The sequence below is a fragment of the Monodon monoceros genome, unplaced genomic scaffold (genome assembly GCF_005190385.1).
Source record: "Monodon monoceros isolate NGI ecotype Baffin Bay Population unplaced genomic scaffold, NGI_Narwhal_1 Super_Scaffold_15, whole genome shotgun sequence".
Lineage (NCBI taxonomy): Eukaryota > Metazoa > Chordata > Mammalia > Artiodactyla > Monodontidae > Monodon > Monodon monoceros.
The window spans coordinates 61,736,733-61,757,302 of NW_021703771.1; the positions used below are offsets into that span (position 1 = coordinate 61,736,733).

Below are 20,570 nucleotides of genomic sequence, written 5' to 3' on the forward strand. Positions count from 1 at the left end.
CAGTGCTGTAGCCTGAATCTCACCCTTGGAGATAGCCTTCATTCAGGGTCAGCCTCAATGATGACCACAGCCAAAGAGCATGGGTTTGAAATAGGTTCAGAGTGTCCCCCAGGGAAGATTAAATTGGTTTACAAGGATATCCAAGGAATTCAATGTGCTCTGAAGCAGGTCTGAAATTGTTCTAAGTCAAACAGGATTCCTGAGTCTACTGTCTCATGGTCTGAGACTATCTGTCTCCATAGGAACCATCTAATATATAATGGCCAGTTGAAGCCAGTCCTTGTAGAACTTCTATAAATGATACTACCAGGTGCAATCCTAATTCAGATTTACATCTCTAGGGCCATTTCTTTTTTTAATCATGTTTTTATTTTTTTATTGAAGTATAGTTGACTTACAATATTATGCTAGTCTCAGGTATACAATATAGTGATTCAAAGATTTTACAGATTATACTCCATTTATAGTTATTATAAAATATTGGCTATATTCTCCAGGGCCATTTCTGAACATTTTGGCCTCTGAGTCAGAGGTATGTTATTGAAGACAACAGGCATACTTTGTTGTTATAAAATTGTTCAACAGCACGAGTAGATTGGCCCAAAGAACTCTTATCTATGATATTACTTCAGATATTATAACCCTATATCATAAATGAATTATTCCCAGAATTTCAACATGGTTTGGGGGAGACCTTTGGTTGTCATTAACAAAATCATTGCATTCAAAGGAGTCATTGATCTCAATTTTAGTGCATCTTTTGAAAAAATTCAGTATGGGAAGAATTTCTAAAGGATTCCCGTAAAACAGTTGCGTTATACAAAACAGTGCAGCTTGAGGATAAAGTACAACTGAAACATGAAACAGAGCTTTCTTCCATCCAGTTGATTAGCTTTTGGTCCAGGTAGGAATTGTCATTCCAAGGTTTATGGATCCCCTGGGACATAATTCAGCACTCGGCTCTCTTGGTCTGTCAGCCAGCACCTGGAGCTGGGATAGAAATGACCATAATGAGGGGACAGGGTGACATAATTTAGAAAAACTTTTGATGATGAGCTGAAAACTAAACAAATAATAAAATGAAAACTAAACTTTCTAAATAGTCTCAGAAGCTAAATTTATTGCTTGGGGAAAACATTAAAAATTTGACCAGGGGAAAAAAAATGAATGACTGAACTGAGAGCTCCCAAATAGATTTTCTGTTCCTGTCATATTTTAATTCTGACTGACTTTTCAAATGTCTTTAATTAAATAAAGAAAATCAAGCAACAAGACTGGCTACTTGATCTACTTCCATATAATGTAAATGCTTACCTAATTCTAATTTCTTATCATCAAATAGATCACATCAATGGAGTTTAAGAGAGTATGTACTGCTGCTGACTGATTTGTACATGAAAATAAGGATCATAAAGCTGTGCTTTGACATGTAGTGTATATAAAACACGTAATGAATGCACATTTAGACAGAAAGTCAGAAAGAAATATGCCAGATGTTAAAGATGTAAAAACCAAGAATGTAGAATTTCATTAACTACTCACTGCTAATTAACAAAAATTGATTCTCAAAAGAAAGATACTGCAATTACTTGTTCATATACTCAAAATGTTCTCAAATAAATGGATTCCTTACTCAAACTTTTGAAGTACAGATAATTTTTGATAATATTTAATCTCTTTGTTAAAAATAAACATTCCTATACAACCAAATTCTGCAGCCTTTTCAACACAACATACAGTCTTGTATATTTTGAACTAGCAACTATTGATTGCATGCATCGGATGATATACTAGGATCTAGGAGTACAGAGATAAATAAAATATAATCCCAGCCCTTGGACATTGGTTCAAACTCAGATGCTCAAAATGTGCAGAATCCAAGAAAACTTAATCCCAGTTTGAAAAAGTTTAGAGGAGTTAGCCAAAGATATGCATGTATCTCTATATACATACCTAGAAACAACTTTTTTTTAAAGCCTCTGAAGACAAAATTTACCCATGCTGTTCTTTGTATTCAAAGATGTTACAACAATAAAGTGAGCTATTATTTTTTTTCTAGCAGTGACTTTATCCATCTGAATTGTCTGGCCTGATGCTCGATAGGAAAGAGAAGGATCCTCTTGATAATGACTAGACAGAAGTTGGCATACAGGACTCAAAAACCACATTCAAGAGACTATCTTCATCAGTCCCCTGCTCAAATGGTCTTAGGCTCTCTTGGAGGCTAGAGATCCATGTCTCTAGGTTTTAGGAACAGTGTTGAGGGCAAACCAGTATCACTTAATGTCATAAAGATACTTCCAATATCCTAGAGCTGGCTAGTATAAAAGATGAAATTTTATCAGCCAACTTGGGACTTTACATATTAAAGTAAAAATTGTTAAGAGGACCTAAAAGTAATATGAGATTTTAATTTTGTCCAAAAATATATATATGATGGCTTTTACATTTGGCTATAATACCGTTCTTATTAACTATATGAAGGAGCTCCAAAAAGATAAAGAAAATTCCCTTTAAAATTCGATTCAATGAATTGTATAACTAACCTTTATTCAACACTTACTATGATTCAAACACTGGGCTAAGTGATTTTATCTATTATGTTATTTAATCTTCACAATAGCCCAGTTAGGTGGGTACTATCATCATACCTATTTTCCAGAAAGAGGAAAATTGTTATTAGGAAATCCAAGTGGGTTTTCCTGAAAATAAACAGCTAATTAATGGCAGAGGTAGAATTAGAACTCAAGACTTTTATCTCCAGAGCCAAATGTGCCTAAGCACCGTACATACTGCCTCTAAAATTCATATTGATCACCTGTGATGTGCAGGAAAGTAAGAGCTCTCCTCCAGGTTCTCCTATCGCAGTGAGGGAGACAGGAGGGTTATAGACATGTATCAATAGCTTAAGGTGGGAGAGCCTTTGCTAAGTGCTCTACGGTAGTTAGCTACAAACAAAATGTGATGGGAAGACAGAGCCAAAAGAGAAATTGATTCTGCAGATGGTTTCTGGAAATAAAAAAAATTAGAACAAAAAACAAAAATAAACCTCATGGAGGGAGAGTAATATAAACTGGGCCTTGAAGTGTGAGTAACATTTTGAGTAGCAGGGCAGAGAGTATGACACCAAAGGCAGCATAAGCTGGTGTACTTTGGGGATGAAAGCCCACAACTCCAGAGTAACTGCAAATGGACTGTTTCTGTGTCCTTGAGCTGAATATAGTCCTGTCGCGAATGGCCCTGCTCTCTGTTCAATGACTTGGGCATGTTATGATGAAGTGTATATTCTCCCTTTTGTAGACACTGTAGATTAGCTGTACAGAATGTGATCTGGGTCAGAAAATCATTTCGCATTGTCAGTGAAGAACTGGCATAACTCTTTAGGTTTTCAATTTCAAGTAAAAAAAATCGTGTTACATAAAATATCAACTCAGCAAGATCATTAACAACACATGATGCTTTAAAATCTTTGGAAATACAGCCTTTTAGCCTACCAAGGGCCTGTTGGTTGAGACATAAATAAGCTTTCAGGAAACTATATGCAGATTTTCAGACGACGTACCTTTACACATTTTTCTAGGGAGAGGATCCATGACTTATATTTTAAAATGAGTTTTATAGATCCAGAATATATTAAGAACTGTGATAATGAGTGAAAAAATATATACACATCATATATATACATATATATTACACAATACATATACATATATTGTGTAATATATGTGTGTGTGTATATATATATATATATATATATATATATATATACACACTGTACATGCACATGAACATACATTTGGTCGAGAACAGCCAAGAAGATGTGCCAGGAATTATGGGGCTTTGAGAACACCCTGTGCGTGACTTTGTACAATCCAGACTTACTATAAATGAGATAAAATGGAAGAGGGCTTCCTCTCCCTCCTTTTGTTGGCTGTGCTCTTTTAGTTCTAATAAATAAGAAGATCACTGCATAAGACCCAGCCTGTGCTTCTGCCCTGAGATAAAGAGAGAGCCAGGGCAGCTGGAGTGAAGGCCAAGTTAAAGGGCTCTCTCCCATTGTCCTCTGTCTGGGCCAGACTCACTAGCTGAACTGCCAACCCAAGTTCAACATGAAGACCATAAAGGCATTTCCACCTGGCACTACTCTCATCAGACTGGAAGCAGTCCAGGTGTCCGTGGTGGACTGAGTGTACCTAACAGGATGTGAGAGATACAGCTGAGAATTTATTTTCTGTCCCTCCACCCTCCAATCCTCCAACATGTGGGTTCAGCAGTTTTGCAAAGTAACCGTTAAATCAGACATGATATTGCTTATTACAATTGCAAAAGGAATTGCTTTCAGTTCAATTTAAAATCTAGAATATGATACAAATGAACTTATTTACAAAACAGAAACAGACTCACAGACATAGAAAACAAACTTATGGTTACCAAAGAGGAACCGGGGGGGAACGGATAAATTAGGAGTTTGGGATTAGCAGCTACAAACTATTATATATAAAACAGATAAACAACAAGGACGTACTGTATAGCACAGGGAACTATATTCAATACCTTGTAATAAACCATATAAAAAAGTTAATTCCTTTTGATAGAGTCCAACTACATATTAACTAGTGACAGAACAACCTAATGAATAAAATAATAATTAGTTGTTCCATGAAACATTGTATTTATTACATTCTCTATTTGTCTTGCAGAAGTTTATAATCATTTTTCTTGGTCACTTATCACAAGCACTTAGAAGAGGCCAGCATTTTTAACCACTTTTTATTCTTAATGACTCTGCACCATAAATATGAAGTTAGAGCCAGAAGACATGTTCCTTCCATATGGTCCTATAACCTCTACTCAAACAAGCAATTGCAAAGATTATATGTAACCTCATGATTTCTGTCTCATGAAAGGTGTTTTTGGCAAGTGGAGTGAAAATTGTAAAAAGGAGGTTCAAATTTGATTTTCTGTTTCATAAAGTTTCCACTGTTCATAGTGAGGTAGCTGGCATGTGGCACATCCATGGCCCTGATCTGAACACAGGCCCGCTCCGTGGACAGCAATCAATGTTCGGGCTCCCTGTGAGAGCAGTGTCTTCGGCAGATGCAGATCAAACAAAAGAAAGACATCTTCCAACAGGCAGGAAACATGGCAGTGCTATAGTTTCTTCAAGGGCCAAGCTCTTGTTTAGGACTCAAGGAGCTTCTGTTCCTCTGAGGCCTCCTGGGCTGGGGCCCTTGCAGCGTTACCAAGGAGACCACTGGGCTTGTTAGGGAAGAACTCAGTGACTTCATTATCTTCTGGAGTCTTGCCTCCCGGTTTCGTGAGCAATTAAAAATGAAAACAGAGACTATGTTCCTGTTGTTGTTTTTCTTCCTGCCTCCACTGGTTTAAAAGGTATAATTGACTCTGAGTCTTGTTGTACACCAGACTCAGTTTATCAACGTCATTCTAAGTATTTTAATCAAAGAAAGTGTCCAGTAAATAGGAGAAAAAAAACAACAACAGTTTAAAGCTGCTCTGTATGATAGCAGATCTGCTCTGCCAGATTCTCTTTGACAAAGAGACTCTCGGTTTAACTTGAAAACCTGTGTTGGTGGTTTATTAAATGCCAGATGTGTTGTTATTCTAGAACAAAGAGACTGTTTTTTTCTTAGGGTGGATAATACTTGATTATTCAGATAAAAGGGGAAATAAAGGTTTCGCAGTAGCGATTTGAAGAGTTTTATTTTGTTCAATATAAATTCTGGTAGGTTTTGTTGCCACAAAGGTGGATGCTTACTCTCTCAACTTTACAGTGAAGATTATTCTTATTAATAAAACTACAGGTATGAAGAGTTTGTGACACTAGAACACATTCTCATTGGAATGATGTGAGATTGCTGAGCTGCTGCTTCTGAAGGTAGAGGGATGTTGTACCTACTGTGGGATTCCAAAACAGTGCTGGGATTTAAATGGCTATTAAAGCAATATCATCTCATCCTATGTTCAGATCTCCATGAGCATTTCTGATGAGCATCTTCTTTTTTTCAATCTACATTTTGCTGACATTGGTCTTTGAGCTGCTGTGAAAGCCAGTGAGTCTGTAGGAGCAGAGCCACCTCCCTCTTAAGAAAGACAAAGATAATTTGGCCATTGCCTATGCCATACCAGTACCTCCCAGCCTGCTCAGCCTAGAGCAGGGCACCAACATCTTTCATCCTGTCATCTACACTCAGCCTTGCCTGTCTCCAACCCTTCCGCCACTGTGCAGCCAGAATGAGTTTCCTGAAACTCAACTGTGACACTTAGATGCTCGCTTAAAATCCCATTGCCCTCAGGGTTAAGTCCAAATATCTTAACCCAGTTTACAAGCCTCGTTATGATCTGACCCTCACTACGCTTTCCAGTTCCACTTCCCACCGTTACTCTCCCAGGCTCTATGCATCATCCAGTCTGAACCGCTTTCAGAATCCCAGAGCCGACATATGTGCCAAGTGCTGGCAGTACAGAAGATAAACGTAACAAATAGAAATCCCTGCTTTCTACTAGGGGAATCAGAAAATAAGTGAAATATGTAGTATGTTTGAAAGTGATCATTTCTAATGATTAAAAAATAAATAAAACAGGGAGGGAAGGTATAAAGTGTCCCTCACGCTCCAGGTCTTCACACACGTGCTCTTCCTCCTTCCGCCTGTTTTAATGAAATGTAACCATGGCAGTGCTATAGTTTCTGTACTGCCTGCATTCTCGGACTTCTCTCTAACTTGCTCATCCTTTTGATCCCAACTTGGACAGATCTTCCTCCTGAAAGCCGCCTTTTCCTTTAAAAATCCATCTTCCATGCCCCTGCTATATGATCTCACAGCCCTCTCTTACTTCCCCTATCACGGCGTTTATCTCTCTAAACTGCCATTTCCTGATGAGACGTCCATATCCCCCATAGCCTGCAAGCTTCTAGGCATCTACCTCGTCCGCTGCTGTATCCTCAGCATCTGGCACAGTCCTCACGTTTAGTGAATATTCGTTGGGTGGTGGGACGTTTGCTGGATGAGTAAGTGGATGGATAGATGGATGGAGAGACGGATGGATGCACAGTTTGGACCCATGCAGCAAGAAAGACAGAACCGGAGTAACACTGAAAAATGAGGAATATTGGCCACAGTGAGCACACACAGGGACCCAGAGGGGAAATCTGAGAGACAGCAGCACACAGACGAGAAAGCATATCCCTGTACTGTCCACTTAGTAGGTACTTGTGCTAATTATTGCATTATTACTTCCCTACATCAAGAGTACACCATGCAGACTGAGAAGCAACGTGGAAAATTCTTTATAATGATCTTCCTATTTGTTTATCTTGCAATTGACAAATGCTATCTGATATATGTTATTTCTGGAGTCGTTTACCTGATCCTGGTCATCTGTGAGCGAATAGTGAGAGAGCCCATTGCTATAATAATTGTAAAAGCTCTTTGACTTTTACCTGAGTCTAAGGATTTCACAGCAGAAGATTCCAAGTCTGGCTTTTATCAGCTATTGACCAAACAATTAACAGGACTCTGTTACTTATACAATTACTTAAACTTTTGCAGTTACGCAACTTTGGGGGTTTGGAGGTTAATGACTTAGTATCCATTCAACAAATATTTATTTAGATGGCACTGTGCCACATACTGGTGCACAAAGATGAATAAGATATGCTCCTTGTTCTCAGTGGCAATCATGTATGGCAGCAGCTTCAAACCAGGCATGTGTGCCCATGGGGATACGCGAAGACTTTCCCAGGAGTACACAGGCATGAATAGTGCTAACAGAATTCATTTTCAGCTCCTCAAACTGAACTACCTGGAATGTGCTTGCAGGACAGTCAAGCCAATTCTACTTTCCACTCCTCTTTCACAGTTACCCTGTTCCCACCGTACAAAAGAAAGACATATCTCTTATCCATTCTGCGTATTGCATCTTGCTCCAATTGCACTAATATTGTATATTGCCCCAGTGTGAAAAAATACCAAAGGAACAACTAAAAATATTCAAGGAAATCTCCTATAACTGAGGTACTATAATGCTCCCAGCCATCTCATGAATAAATGCATTGTCAGAACATTTTTATTCTTTTTATTTATTTATTTATTTATTTATTTCTGACCACTGTTCGTTGCAGTGTGCATTACGGTGGCTTCTCTTGTTGTGGAGCACGGGTTCTAGGCACATGGGCTTCAGTAGTTGTGGTGGGTGGGCTCTGGAGCTCAGGCTCAGTAGTTGTGGCACACGGGCTTAGTTGCTCTGCGGCATGTGGGATCTTCCCAGACCTGGGCTTGAACCCGTGTCTCCTGCATTGGCAGGCAGATTCTTAACCACTGCGCCGCCAGGGAAGTCCCAAAACATTTTTATTCTTAAGCATAATGTTTTCCAAATTTGCAGTATACGTGTATTTTCATCAATTAGTTACCAATAGCAATTGCATTGTAAACCCAAGCTGGAAAAATATTTACTACTTAGAGCCTGATGTTAAGTAAATTTGTTAAATTAAAGATTCAATTTATATATCAATACTTATTTTTGTTTCAGAGAGATATGATAGGGTGATGATGAAAGAATTTCACACATCAAAATATATTACATTAAAATAAAATTCTATGGGGAAATAGAATGGAAATGTAAGTTCTAGAGGGAAAAAAATCAATTTAAAATTTTTGACTTAAAAAATAAATTATTCATGTGTTTTCCTAAACATGTGATTAATAGGTATTAAATGCCATTGGTATTTTGATTCCCTTAGATACATTTAATGCATAAAAGAGTTATATAATGATTTTATATTAAAACACCAATATTCACAAAAATGCAAGACATTATTACATCTTTTGTTACCATAGAAATTTGTGATTTCAGATATCAATTTTTAAAAGCATAGGGAGACCATAATTTTTCAAGACTATTTTAAGAGTAAATGAACAAAACATGTGAAAATTACTTATATGTAGGAGCAAGGCCAGTGAACAAAGTTGTTATAAGGTGTTTTGGACAGTAGGATAGAAGCTTGGGTTGGGAATGGGGAGCTAGAAGAGGGAGCTGTCAGTTCTGTTTGGAGAACCAGGAAAGTCTTTCCTAGTAGATGGCAATGTTTGATCTCAGAAATAAGAAGTGTGTGTTTGTGTGTGTGTGCCCTCGCGCAGACGCGCGTGAGCCCACGCGTGCGTTTCAGACTTTACCAAGGTGATTTCACCTCACTCTTTTTTAGAGTTATAAAATTCTTTATTAAGATTCTTATGCAAAAACCAAGCATTATTCTAGATTAAGACATTGAAAAGGTCTTTTTATCAACTCTTTTGGGATGATATGGAAGATAATAAAGCAACTTTAAATAATTTGGTGTGTTAGTGACTTAAACAAGGGTAGAAGTTTGTTTCTATCCTTTATAAAAGAAGTTTGGATACTGGCAGTCCAGGGCAGGCGTGGTGGCTTCACAAAATTAAGAATGAGTGACCCAAGATCCTTTCAGTTCTTCAGTCTGCTATCACTGGGGTATGACACTTGTCCTCATTGCCCAGCTAGCTGCTGGAGCTCTAGCCATTCCTGCTGCATTCCAGACAGTGAGAAGGAAGGAAGGGATAAAGCAAAAGAAGCCTCTCCCAGATGAAACAGTTCCCTTTAAACAACTTTCCTTAAAATCCCGCAAAACATTTCTGCTTACATTTAATAGGTCAGAATTTAGCCTGATGATTCCACTTAGCTGTAAAGGAGATTGGGAAATGTTATCTTTATTCTGGACAATGATGAGACTCTTCTAAACACTGAGCCATCCTAGCAGATCCAGAAATCAACCATCTCACCACCTCCACTTTCCTCGTCCAAGCCTTTATCAGCTTTTGCCTGGATAACTGCCCTCTCCCCCCACCTTCTACACCTATTTCTACCCTTATCCCCTACCAAAGTCTATTTTCAACATAGCAACCAAAGTGATCTTACTTACGGTTAAGTCATATAATTTCATTCCTCCCAAACGTCTGCAGTGGATCCTTATTTCTCTCAGAGTAGATATCAGAATCCTTACAATGGCCGGAAGACCTCACATGATCTGGTATCGAATTACCTCTCTAACTCCTTGTACCGATACTTCTCTTCCCTCACTGCACATGGACCTCACAGCTGTTTGCTCCCCTTTGGGGGCCTTTACTTCAGCTGTTTTCTCTGGAACAGTCTTCCCTCATCAGCATGGTGAGCTTCCTCCTACCTTCAAGTCTTCGCTCTAATCTCACCTCTTACCCTGACTACTTTACCTTCCCCATCCCACCCCTCCAAAGACTCTCAAATCCCCATTATTCTGCTCTACTTTTCCTTCTTTCCATGCATTTGCTATCTTCTGGATGCTATACTTTTTTCCCAAAGTATTTCTTGTGCTTATTGTTTATTATCTATCTCTCTCTATCCCTGCTACCTCTAGTTCTCTGTCTCTTTTGTTCACTGATATATTCCAAGCACATATTACAGTGCCTGGAACATAGTAAGTGTTCAATATGTTTGCCGAATGAAATCAAGTAATTTGTTCAGTTATATACTTAGCAAATTAATAGAAAGCACTTTCTCTGTGGAAGGCACACAGTTGAGTGGATACAAAAGGAACGAGGCAGGGTTCCTGCTCACGTACAGTTTATAATCTAGTAAGAAGAACAGGAAGTACATACACAACTGACACACACATCAACGGGACTGAGACCAACTGGCCTCAGGACTTGAGGAATGCCGAGAAAAAGAGCTATAGGACTCAGAGGAGAGCAAGTTCGCCTCTAACTGGACTCATTCCAGGTGGCTTTGTGGATGGAGTGTTTGAATTGGACTTTGGAAGACAGGTTTTAGTTTGATAAGGAAACATAGAGGAGTTTGAGGAACATAAACTACCTTGAAAGGCATGAAAGTGGCAAAAGGAAAGGACATTTTCATGTATTAATAATTTAATAATGTCAATAATAAGTTATAGTTGTATTAATATGGTGTCATTTATTTGGACTATAAGACCTTTGTAGGAAAGGAAAGGTAAAGGTATTCAATTATGCCAAACATATAGGAGCAGAATGATAGTTGGGACAATTTTTAGGGAGCATTGAATGCCGAGCTAAGGAGTTAAGCTTAATTTATCTGATAGGACACCAAGGTAGAGTTTGGAGCAGGGCATGGGAGAAGGCAGATGGCACAATCATATTGAATTTAGGTGAGCTCCTTGAGGGCTGCAATTTTGTCTTACTCACCTTTAGACCCCCAGTGCCTGCCATGGCACCTGGCATATTAGGAGGTGTTCAAAAAAATATTAGTTTACATTCCAACCAATGATTAGGGAGATGGTAAAAAATTTTGTCAAATAAACAAGTCACATTCTGGAAGTTGTAGGGAGGATGAATAGAAGGAAGGATAATTAAGGATAATAAAGCACTAAAATATGGTCACTTCAGTGAAAGGAAAGGATGGGTATAAGAGACGCCATGAAGGAAGAACCAACAGAACTCGGAGACTGGTCAGATGTGAGGGTCGAGAGTGGCTGAAGGATGAATTCTCCCCCAAGACAATCTAAATCTCAACTCATAACACACACAAACTACAAGACTTTTTGAAGTGACACCAAATTTGGAGGTATGTGCAAAGATTCCAGTGTGGATTTAGAAACTAACATCTAATTAAAACAATCAACCATTGACTTTTAAAGCAGCAACTATAGATGATTTGGGGAAAAATTAAGTATAACTGTAGGCATTCATCAGTTTATAAATGTCAGGCCTCTGAATGCTTGGATGTGGGTGAACAGAGGTAATTCTTAGGAGACAGCAAGTGGAGGTGTGCAAAGCTTCGGTGTTGATGCCTGGCAGACCTGGGTTGAAGGCCTTTCTCAGTTACTGACTAAGCTATGTGGCCTGTCAGAGAAACCTGGGGTTTCATTTGCTGTGAGTTAATGATTAAAACAGTAGACAGTTATGTGAGAATTCAGTGAGATCATGTAAAGGGCCTGGCACACAGTGGGTGCTTCAGAAATGTTAATCCCCCCTCCCTAAACTTCTTTTCTTCTGCATCCAGTGGAGTACCCCTACCTCCAACACAATTCTGGCCAAAACATACTTTATTTGTAATGACAGCTCCATGAAAGGTTGTGTTTGTAATATGTATGCTATTTTCTTTTATTCTGTGCCAGCATCCAGGCCCCCTCCATTTCCTCCCATTTTTCTGGTGCTAACCTCCAAATATGGTTTCACCGGCAAATTTCCCAAGTATCCGTTTATTCTGTCTTCAGGAAGATTATTAATGAAGATGTTAAGTCAGGCTGGCATAAATAACAATGCTTAAGGCAATTCTCCAGACGCTTTTGTTCCACTCAACAGGGATATGGCGTCATTTATCATTAAGTCTTGTTACAGTTTTCCGGCCCCTTGAAAAACTCACGTGAGGGCACTTATGTCACATCCACTTGAATTAGTCTTGCAAGTGAATGCTCATGAGTGACTGAATTAAATGTCACAGCAGGGATAGAACATCTGTTACATCACACTAACCTATCACTCTCTGCTCTCATAAATCTTTACAATCAAAACAAATTAGTCTAGTATGTTATTTCTCATAAACATTGTCTTTTGCTGTGTGTAGCTCATGCCCAAAAGGAGATAATAGACTGGTTGATAAAAGTAACAAAATCTCATCACAGGTTCAAACCTGGTCAAGTGGTGCGTAAGGAATAGTGACTCCTTGGCAAAGAGAAATGAATGGCAATAGAGCAGCCTGTACAGAGAGTTGGAATAAGACTCCACCTCGTGAAACTCATTCTACAAAGTCCTGGGGAGAAATCATGACCTGGTTTTAGAACCAAGAATAGTTGCAGTTTTCTTGAACTTGTTTTTTCCTAATAGACCCTAGCTTGTGTCACTCCTGGGGGATTCTCTTTTCCCATTTGCTGAAGAAGTTGAGCATTACACAGATGGCACAGATATAGTGGCAAGAAGAGTGGGGTTGCATAATGATGGAGTAGTTTTCAGTGTCTGTCCTGGCTCCATCAGTCTCCATATTATTTTCCTTGCTTCTTTCCCCTCACTTTTTTTTTTTAAATTTTTTTGCGGTACGCGGGCCTCTCACTGTTGTTGCCTCTCCCGTTGCGGAGCACAGGCTCCGGCCGCGCAGGCTCAGTGGCCACGGCTCACGGGCCCAGCCGCTCCGCGGCATGTGGGATCTTCCCGGACCGGGACACGAACCCGTGTCCCCTGCATCGGCAGGCGGACTCTCAACCACTGCTCCACCAGGGAAGCCCCCCTCACTTTTTTTTAATTGTGGCAAAATACACATAATATAAAATTTACCATCTTAACCGTTTTTCAGTGTACAATTCAGTGTACTAAGTACATTCGCACTGTTGTGCAATCATCACCCCAATCAAGCTCTAGAATTCATCTTGCAAAGCGGAAACTCTGTACCCACAAAACAATGTTGTGTTGGCCAAAATATTCGTTCGGGTTTGTCCGGAAGATGGTGTGGAACAGCCCGAACGAACCTTTTGGCCAACCCAGTAACTCCCTATTCACTCAGCTCCCCTGGGAACTTCCATTGTTTCTGGCTCCATGAATCTGAATCTGACTATTTCAGGTACCTCATATAAGCAGAATCACACAATTGCCCCCTACTTTTTTCAACTTAAGTATAGTTGATATACAACATTGTATGTTACAGGTGTACACTATAGTGATTCACAGTTTTTAAAGGTTATACTCCAGTATAGCCAATTACAAAATATTGGCTATATTCCCTGTGCTGTACAATATATCTTGTAGCTTATTTTAGACATAACAGTTTGTACCTCTTAATCCCTTTCCCTTACATTTCCCCTCCCCGCTTCCCTCTCCCCATTGGTAACCACTAGTTTATTCTCTACATCTGTGAGTCTGTTTCTTTTTCGTTTTATTCACCAGTTTGTTGTATTTTTTAGATTCCACATAAAAGTGATATCTCTGTCCTTGTCTTTCTCTGTCTGAAGAATTTCACTTAGCATAATGCCCTCCAAGTCCATCCATGTTGCTGAAAATGGCACAATTTCATTATTTTCTTTGGCTAAGTAGTATTCCATTGTGTGTGTGTGTGTATATACACCACATATATATGTATGTATATACACCACATCTTCTTTGTCCATTCATCTGTTGATGGAAACTTAGGCTGCTTCCATGCCTTGACAATTTAGCCTCACTTTTAATAAATGCTATCTTCCCGTATTTTTTGTAAGTTTACAACACCTCTTGAAACAAAATGGAGAGTGAATAAATAAATAAGAAAATAAAGGGAAAAGATTTCTTGGAGACTAGAAGAGTTCTATTCTCTGTAAATGAAGTCAGTGGTAAGGCCATAATGTTTGCTAATATAGAACAAAACACAATAGGTTGTAAGAAATATTCATTATTTAAATGGTTAGCTAATGTTCAGACAGGCAGCATACTTAAGGTCAAAGGAGAGATTGGATGTAGTAGAGGTTTCCACAAAGGAAGAAATATCAAGATAGTTGAACAAGGAAGCAACTGTAGATTCAAACCCAGACCTAATGGGCTAAGTGCCGATATACTGATCACGAAGATTATTGACAGTGGTTCTCAGACTTTAGTGTCCACAATAATAAATCACCACAAAGCCACCAAAACAAGACTGCATTGACTGGGGCACATATCACACCAGAGGTTGTGAGGCCTGCCTCTGTTCTGTTGAGTAGTGTGATTTTGGATTATATTATGCACATAGCCCTACGGTATCCATTACTACCTACTTTTACTGCCTCACTTTCTTTCTTCTACACTGTTACCTGAATGCGCTTTCAAAACCAGACAGAGACAGGACTGCGGCTGCTAGAAATAGACCCGCATTCAGCCCTCTGGTGGAAGGTCAGCGGGGCCTTGACCCCCACACACACTATTATTATAGCCTTGAGAATAGGCCTGCGGTTGTTTTATTTTGTATTTCTGCTCTGCCTCTATGTCATCAGGTACCAACTGGCCAGAGGGAAAATACTGGCCTCCACGGAGCTGTGTTCAGTGAGAGAGATCGGTATCTGGCTTCTCCCCCATTTATAGTTTTAATTTTCTTTCTTTCTAGAATATGTCTGTGCTGGAGAATCACCACTGGCGATCTACGATCGGCATGCTTCGAGAATCAAGACTTCTGGCTCACTTGCCAAAGGAAATGACGTAAGTGACGTAGAGATGAAACATACCGATGTCCACACATTAGAGATAAGCCGCTTTCTCTTGGGCTTGAGACCGCCAGGGTTAATGGCAGGGAGCCAGCCCGCTGTGCTTCCGGCCCGTGCTGCCTTGGTTGCCTATCAGAGGAGATGCGGTGTCAGTTACAGCAACCCAGAAACCAGAATCCCTCTGTGAACTCTGAAAGGGCCTGGAGAGTGTAGGACCTAACGTCAGGAAAAGAGATAATAAACAGCTCTCAGCTTTCACACTCTTCGGCATCAACGCTGTGCTTTGCCAAATTCCTGTCTTTTATGTTAGCAAAATTGTCCTCCTGTGTAGATCCAAATAATAAATATTTATCAAGAAGGAACACAGGAGTTCCCAAGCTAGACTGAAGCCTAGTTCAATAAAGCGTGTTTTGTTATTGCCAGTCTTAGCAAAAGGAGAAGTCAGGAATTCTTTTCTAAAATGTCTTTTGTTAAGTAACTGAATTGGCCCCAGCAATTTTTTTCACCAGGAATTTACCTATGTCTCTTGCATTTTAAACAGAAAGGGAAATACTAGTTTCCTGGTCCACTGTTCGTTAGCCCAGGTATTTAGGTCGAGTCCTACTAAATCCAAGACCATGGCCTCATTTCCACCTGGCCTCAGTTTAGCTGCTGTACCATATTGGCCTTAATTTAGCTGCTGCACTGTCTTCCAAGGTCACCGCTAATTCCTATCTGTTTAATTCAAATGCACAGAACCCAGGGTAGCTAGGAGGGAAAAAGTAAATAGATCCCTGCACCATCTTTCTGAAGGGCACACAACTTAAGGTCAAGGACCACGTGGGGTCTCTCGGTAAAGCAGGCAGGATGCTCTGGGCTCGCACGTTTACCCCTGGCACGCTGATTCTATCTCATGCTGTTCCCTAGCACCCAGAAGAAAGTGGAATTTGTGGAAGGAACTTCAATTCTGATAAAATTTTACCCCCGAAACCAAATAAAACCAATCCTCACACATGGAATAAAAACTCGTGCCTCTTACTAAAACAATACATTGCAAAGATCGAAAGAATTAAGTGCAAAAAGAACTAAAAACTAGAGCAAAAAATCAAGTAAGAAGGAGGAGGAAGGAAGAGGTGAATGGTAAGGAAGCCAAAGAAAGAGAGAAGAAGGGAAGGAAGGAGAAGGAGACAGGAAGGAATTAAACAACAGGAAAAAGGGAGGAGGAACCTGGGACCAGATTTGTCCCTGTAACGCCCTCCTTAGTCCTGCTCGTTGCTCAATTAATATTCATTTCCTAAGATACTTCTAAGATACTTCTAAGATACTTCTACTCATCCCTATGGATTCCAAATAAAAATACTATATTTTTATATGTTTTGTGGAACATAGTGTTATAAATTGCTTTTGCTAGAAGAAAAACTGTTATGCAATAATATACGTGAAAGGACTTTATAATGAAATTTACGGTCATCCTACTCATAGTGTGTATCCTATCCTCATGTGAATGCCTTCAAATCATTTTTCTGATTCTGAAAGACAGGTTAACCATACACACTAAGGAAAAAATCAGAAAAGTATTAGTTTGCACCATATGAAGTTGCTGTTTTTGAGAGCCCAGAACAGTAGAATATTGGCAGTTTCATATGATTCAACCTAATAGGAAGAAGAAAAATGAGATTACTGGTAATCCGGCAGTCCAGGAATAGCAAATGTTAACCTGGCTGGTTTGTTTCCTTCTAGTCTTTTTTTCAGTATAACTATATTTTAAAGAAATGGGGAAGTTATCTCATACAGTGTATGTCCTGCTATTTTTCACTTACTGTAAAGGCCTTTTTCCATATCATTAAACCTGCTGCTAAAATAAAGTACTGCATTCCATTGCATCAAATTGTATTGACTATTGCCTATTGTTGGGAATTTAGATGATTTCCAAATTTATGTCATTACAAATAATGCTTAACAAGCATCCTTAAACATGTATTTTTATCCCAAACTACGATATTCTATTTTCTCAGAAACTGTTTGTGGTTAGGAGTTATTGATCAGAAAGAAAGGTGTGAATTTTTAAGGTTCTTGTTGTATACTATCAAATTGCTTTTCCAAAAAGCTACATCTACCTGTATTCCCACTGGTAGATTATGAGAAAATCACCAAAATTGAGTTTTATCTCCATTACCTTTTTAAAATATTTGCAGATTTGACAGAGAGAGAGAGAAAGAAAGAGAAGGAGAGAGAGAGAGAGAGAGAGAGATTCGTTGATAACAAATGAAACTAAAAATTTTTCATGCATTTACTGGCCACTGTTATTTCTTTAGAGAACAAAATTTTGCATTTGATCTTTTCTTATTTTCTTATGAGTGTTGTTATTCATTTGTAAGAAGTTTTTGTATTTTAACTACAGTAACCATTTGTTATATGTTGTAAATATTATTTGAAGCTTTTAGTTTGCCTTTTAACCTGGTTCATGAAACATTTCACCTAACTAAAATAGTTATGTTTCCTGGTTATAAATTTAATAAATATTCATTTTTAAAGAATTCATACAATATTGAAAATTATTTTTTAAGTGAAAATCATTCATAATTCCCCCATTATATGTCTTTCCAAATTCTTCTCTATGACCATAGAGATCATGTCTTACATACTTTGTATCCTGTTTTTTAACATAACAATAAAACATGGTATTTTTCCATGTCAATAAATATAGCTATACATCATCATATGAAATAATTGCATAGTATGCTTGTAACATGGTTCATTTAACCAATCTCCTATTTATGAATTCTTGTGATATTTCTCTCCCTAGAATGTTGCATTATTTTAAACAACAATAGGATAAACATTCTTATAACATATATCTTTACTAACTGTGTCTCTACTAACATGTTCATAGTAAATTTGTAGATGAACTGTTGGTCAAATTATTTATATTTATCGCTTTTAACACTAATTCCTAAATTACCCTTCAGGAACACTGCACCAGTTTACACTCTGGCTAACAGAGAATAAGAAGGAAGATTTCCCCATATCGTCAACAGCATTAAGTATCACAATCATTAATTAATTCATCATATTATTTAGCAGTTACTTTTAATCCACGCCAATAAAAGTGTGGGAAATAGTATCACATCGCTGTTTTCATATTTTTTGTTATACTAAGAATATTTAATATCTTTTCATATTTTGGGAACATTTTAAATTTCTTTTGTGAATTGCCTGTTTTCTGAGATTATTTCTAATGTCCAGGAGTAGATTAAAGATGTGTATGTGGCTTAAAAACAAAAATGTTAATGATGAAACTATAAAGCTTTTAGAATATAATGTAGGGGAATATTTTCATCAGAGGTAGGAAGGATTTCTTAAATAGGAGAAAAATATTAACCTAAATAAAAATATTTATAGGTTAAGCTATATTAAAAATTAAGACTTCCTTTCATCAAAAGACATCATAAATAAAACAGAAAGACCAGCCACAGAGTGAGAGAAGATATTTGCTACACATAAGTGACAAAAGACCATTATTGAAAATATATTAAAAACTCTTAGAAGCAATAAACAAAACAGAAACCACCCTATAGAATAGTAGGTAACGACTAGAATAGAAACTTCACCAAAAAAATAGAAATGGCCAATAAACACATGAAAATATGTCCAACCCCATTAGTTATCAAGGAAATTCATAGTAAGATTATAATGAGTTGCGCGACATTGGCAAATGGGCAAAAAAAAATGTAAAGTGTAAGACTATAAAGCAATGAGAACCTCATCTATTACTGTGGAGTGTAAATTTATACAACTGTTTTGGAAATAATCAGCAATATCTAAGAAATTGAAGATGAACATCTCTGTGATCCAATAATTTTATTCCTGGATATAGTCCCTAGAGAAACTTTGCACATGTGTAACTGGAGGTACATGAGGGTGTTTACTGTGTCATTTTTTCCATAGTAGTCAAAAGCTAGAAACTACTCAAGTTACCATCAAAAGTAGAACAGATAAATACATTGAAGTATAGTCCTACAATAGGATACAATATAATCAAGAAAATGGATGAACGACAGCTCACACATCAACTTAGGTGACTTTCAAAAATATGTTAGGCTAAAGAAGCAAGTCACAAACTGATACTTATCACATAACTTAACGTGCAAAAGCAGTTAAAGTTAAACCGTATTATTTAAACATGCATACACAGGTGGTAAAATTGTTATAAGTAGCAAGGAAATTATTAAAACAAAGGTCAAGAGAGTGGTTACTTCAGGGGTTGAGGGGAGGTGGGGTTGGATGAGAGACACAATGAGGACCTTCTGGGGTACTGGCAGGCAACAATCTTGACCTGGATGGTGATTGTAAGATGTTTATTTGATATTTATTCATTAAATTGTATATGTGTACTCTATGCTCTCTACTTAAGTATACTTCACTTTTAAAGGTGAATTTTAAAAATAGGTACGGATATTCCTCCCATTGATTACTTTCCATGTGTGAGGATAAGCTCTGATTTGTTTTATTTTTCCAAAATATCCCATTTTCCATATATCATCTGTTGACCAATATATTGCTTGACCACTGCTTTTTAATGGTGCCTTAATCAACTGTGATTCTTTTTTAAGTTCCAGTATCTCTTTCCAACCTATCAGTTTTGTTCCCTTGATGGGTCTTTCCATTCCACAGAATCAGTCACTATTATTGTCTTCATTACTGTTACTATTATCATGCCCATTTCTCTCCCCATGCAAATCTTAAAGTTTGAGTTGGTTTGAACTCTATAAAAAGCACAATTCAAATGCCTGTGATTCTGTGAGTCTTTCTGGGTCCTCCTTAAAGCATACATTTCTCGTTGGCTTTCGATCTTCCCACCCATAGGAACCATGGGAATGTATAAACTGCCACAACTCTGTTCACCCATGGTTTCAATCTCTTGTCCAGTCCTTGACATACATCCCATCCAAGGACAGAAATGATGGTGGGTGAAAGAATCACTCTCGGGCTGCAAGGACTGGGATTCTGTGTAATAAACAGAATCAGAGGCAGAAATGAGAGTACAAGCCACCTGATGATGACAGAATCCATCACCCTCCTCAAAGGAATTTGCTTTGTGTGTGTGTTTTCTCTTTCATTCTTGTGGATGCAGACAGGATATTGAACAGCAGCTGGGCTCCTTGATCTTGGCAACAGACATCAACAGACAGAATGAATTTTTGACCAGATTGAAAGCTCACCTCCACAATAAAGACTTAAGCCTGGAGGATGTACACGACAGGCACTTTATGCTTCAGGTAAACAACAACAACAAAAAGAAGTCATTACCCTCACTGGGAATAACACTTAAGGACACGATCCATCATTTTAATGCATCTGAGAAGAAATGTCTCCCATGGTATAAGCTAGAGCGGTGACCTACTTTATT

At 38.2% G+C, this 20,570-nt stretch overlaps 1 protein-coding gene across 7 annotated transcripts in view; it reads left to right on the forward strand.

The window, feature by feature from the left end:
• PDE7B (phosphodiesterase 7B) overlaps positions 1–20,570 on the forward strand; it is a 334,476-nt gene that overhangs the window by 297,409 nt on the left and 16,497 nt on the right. For all 7 annotated transcript variants that reach the window (XR_003793706.1, XM_029223802.1, XM_029223804.1 and 4 more), the window contains 2 exons: positions 15,085–15,176; positions 20,295–20,439. Coding sequence is in view for 6 of the 7 variants with exons in the window: in XM_029223802.1 (XP_029079635.1) it covers positions 15,085–15,176; positions 20,295–20,439 (237 nt within the window). In the remaining variant the exon portion in view is untranslated. The remainder of the gene's footprint in view (positions 1–15,084; positions 15,177–20,294; positions 20,440–20,570) is intronic.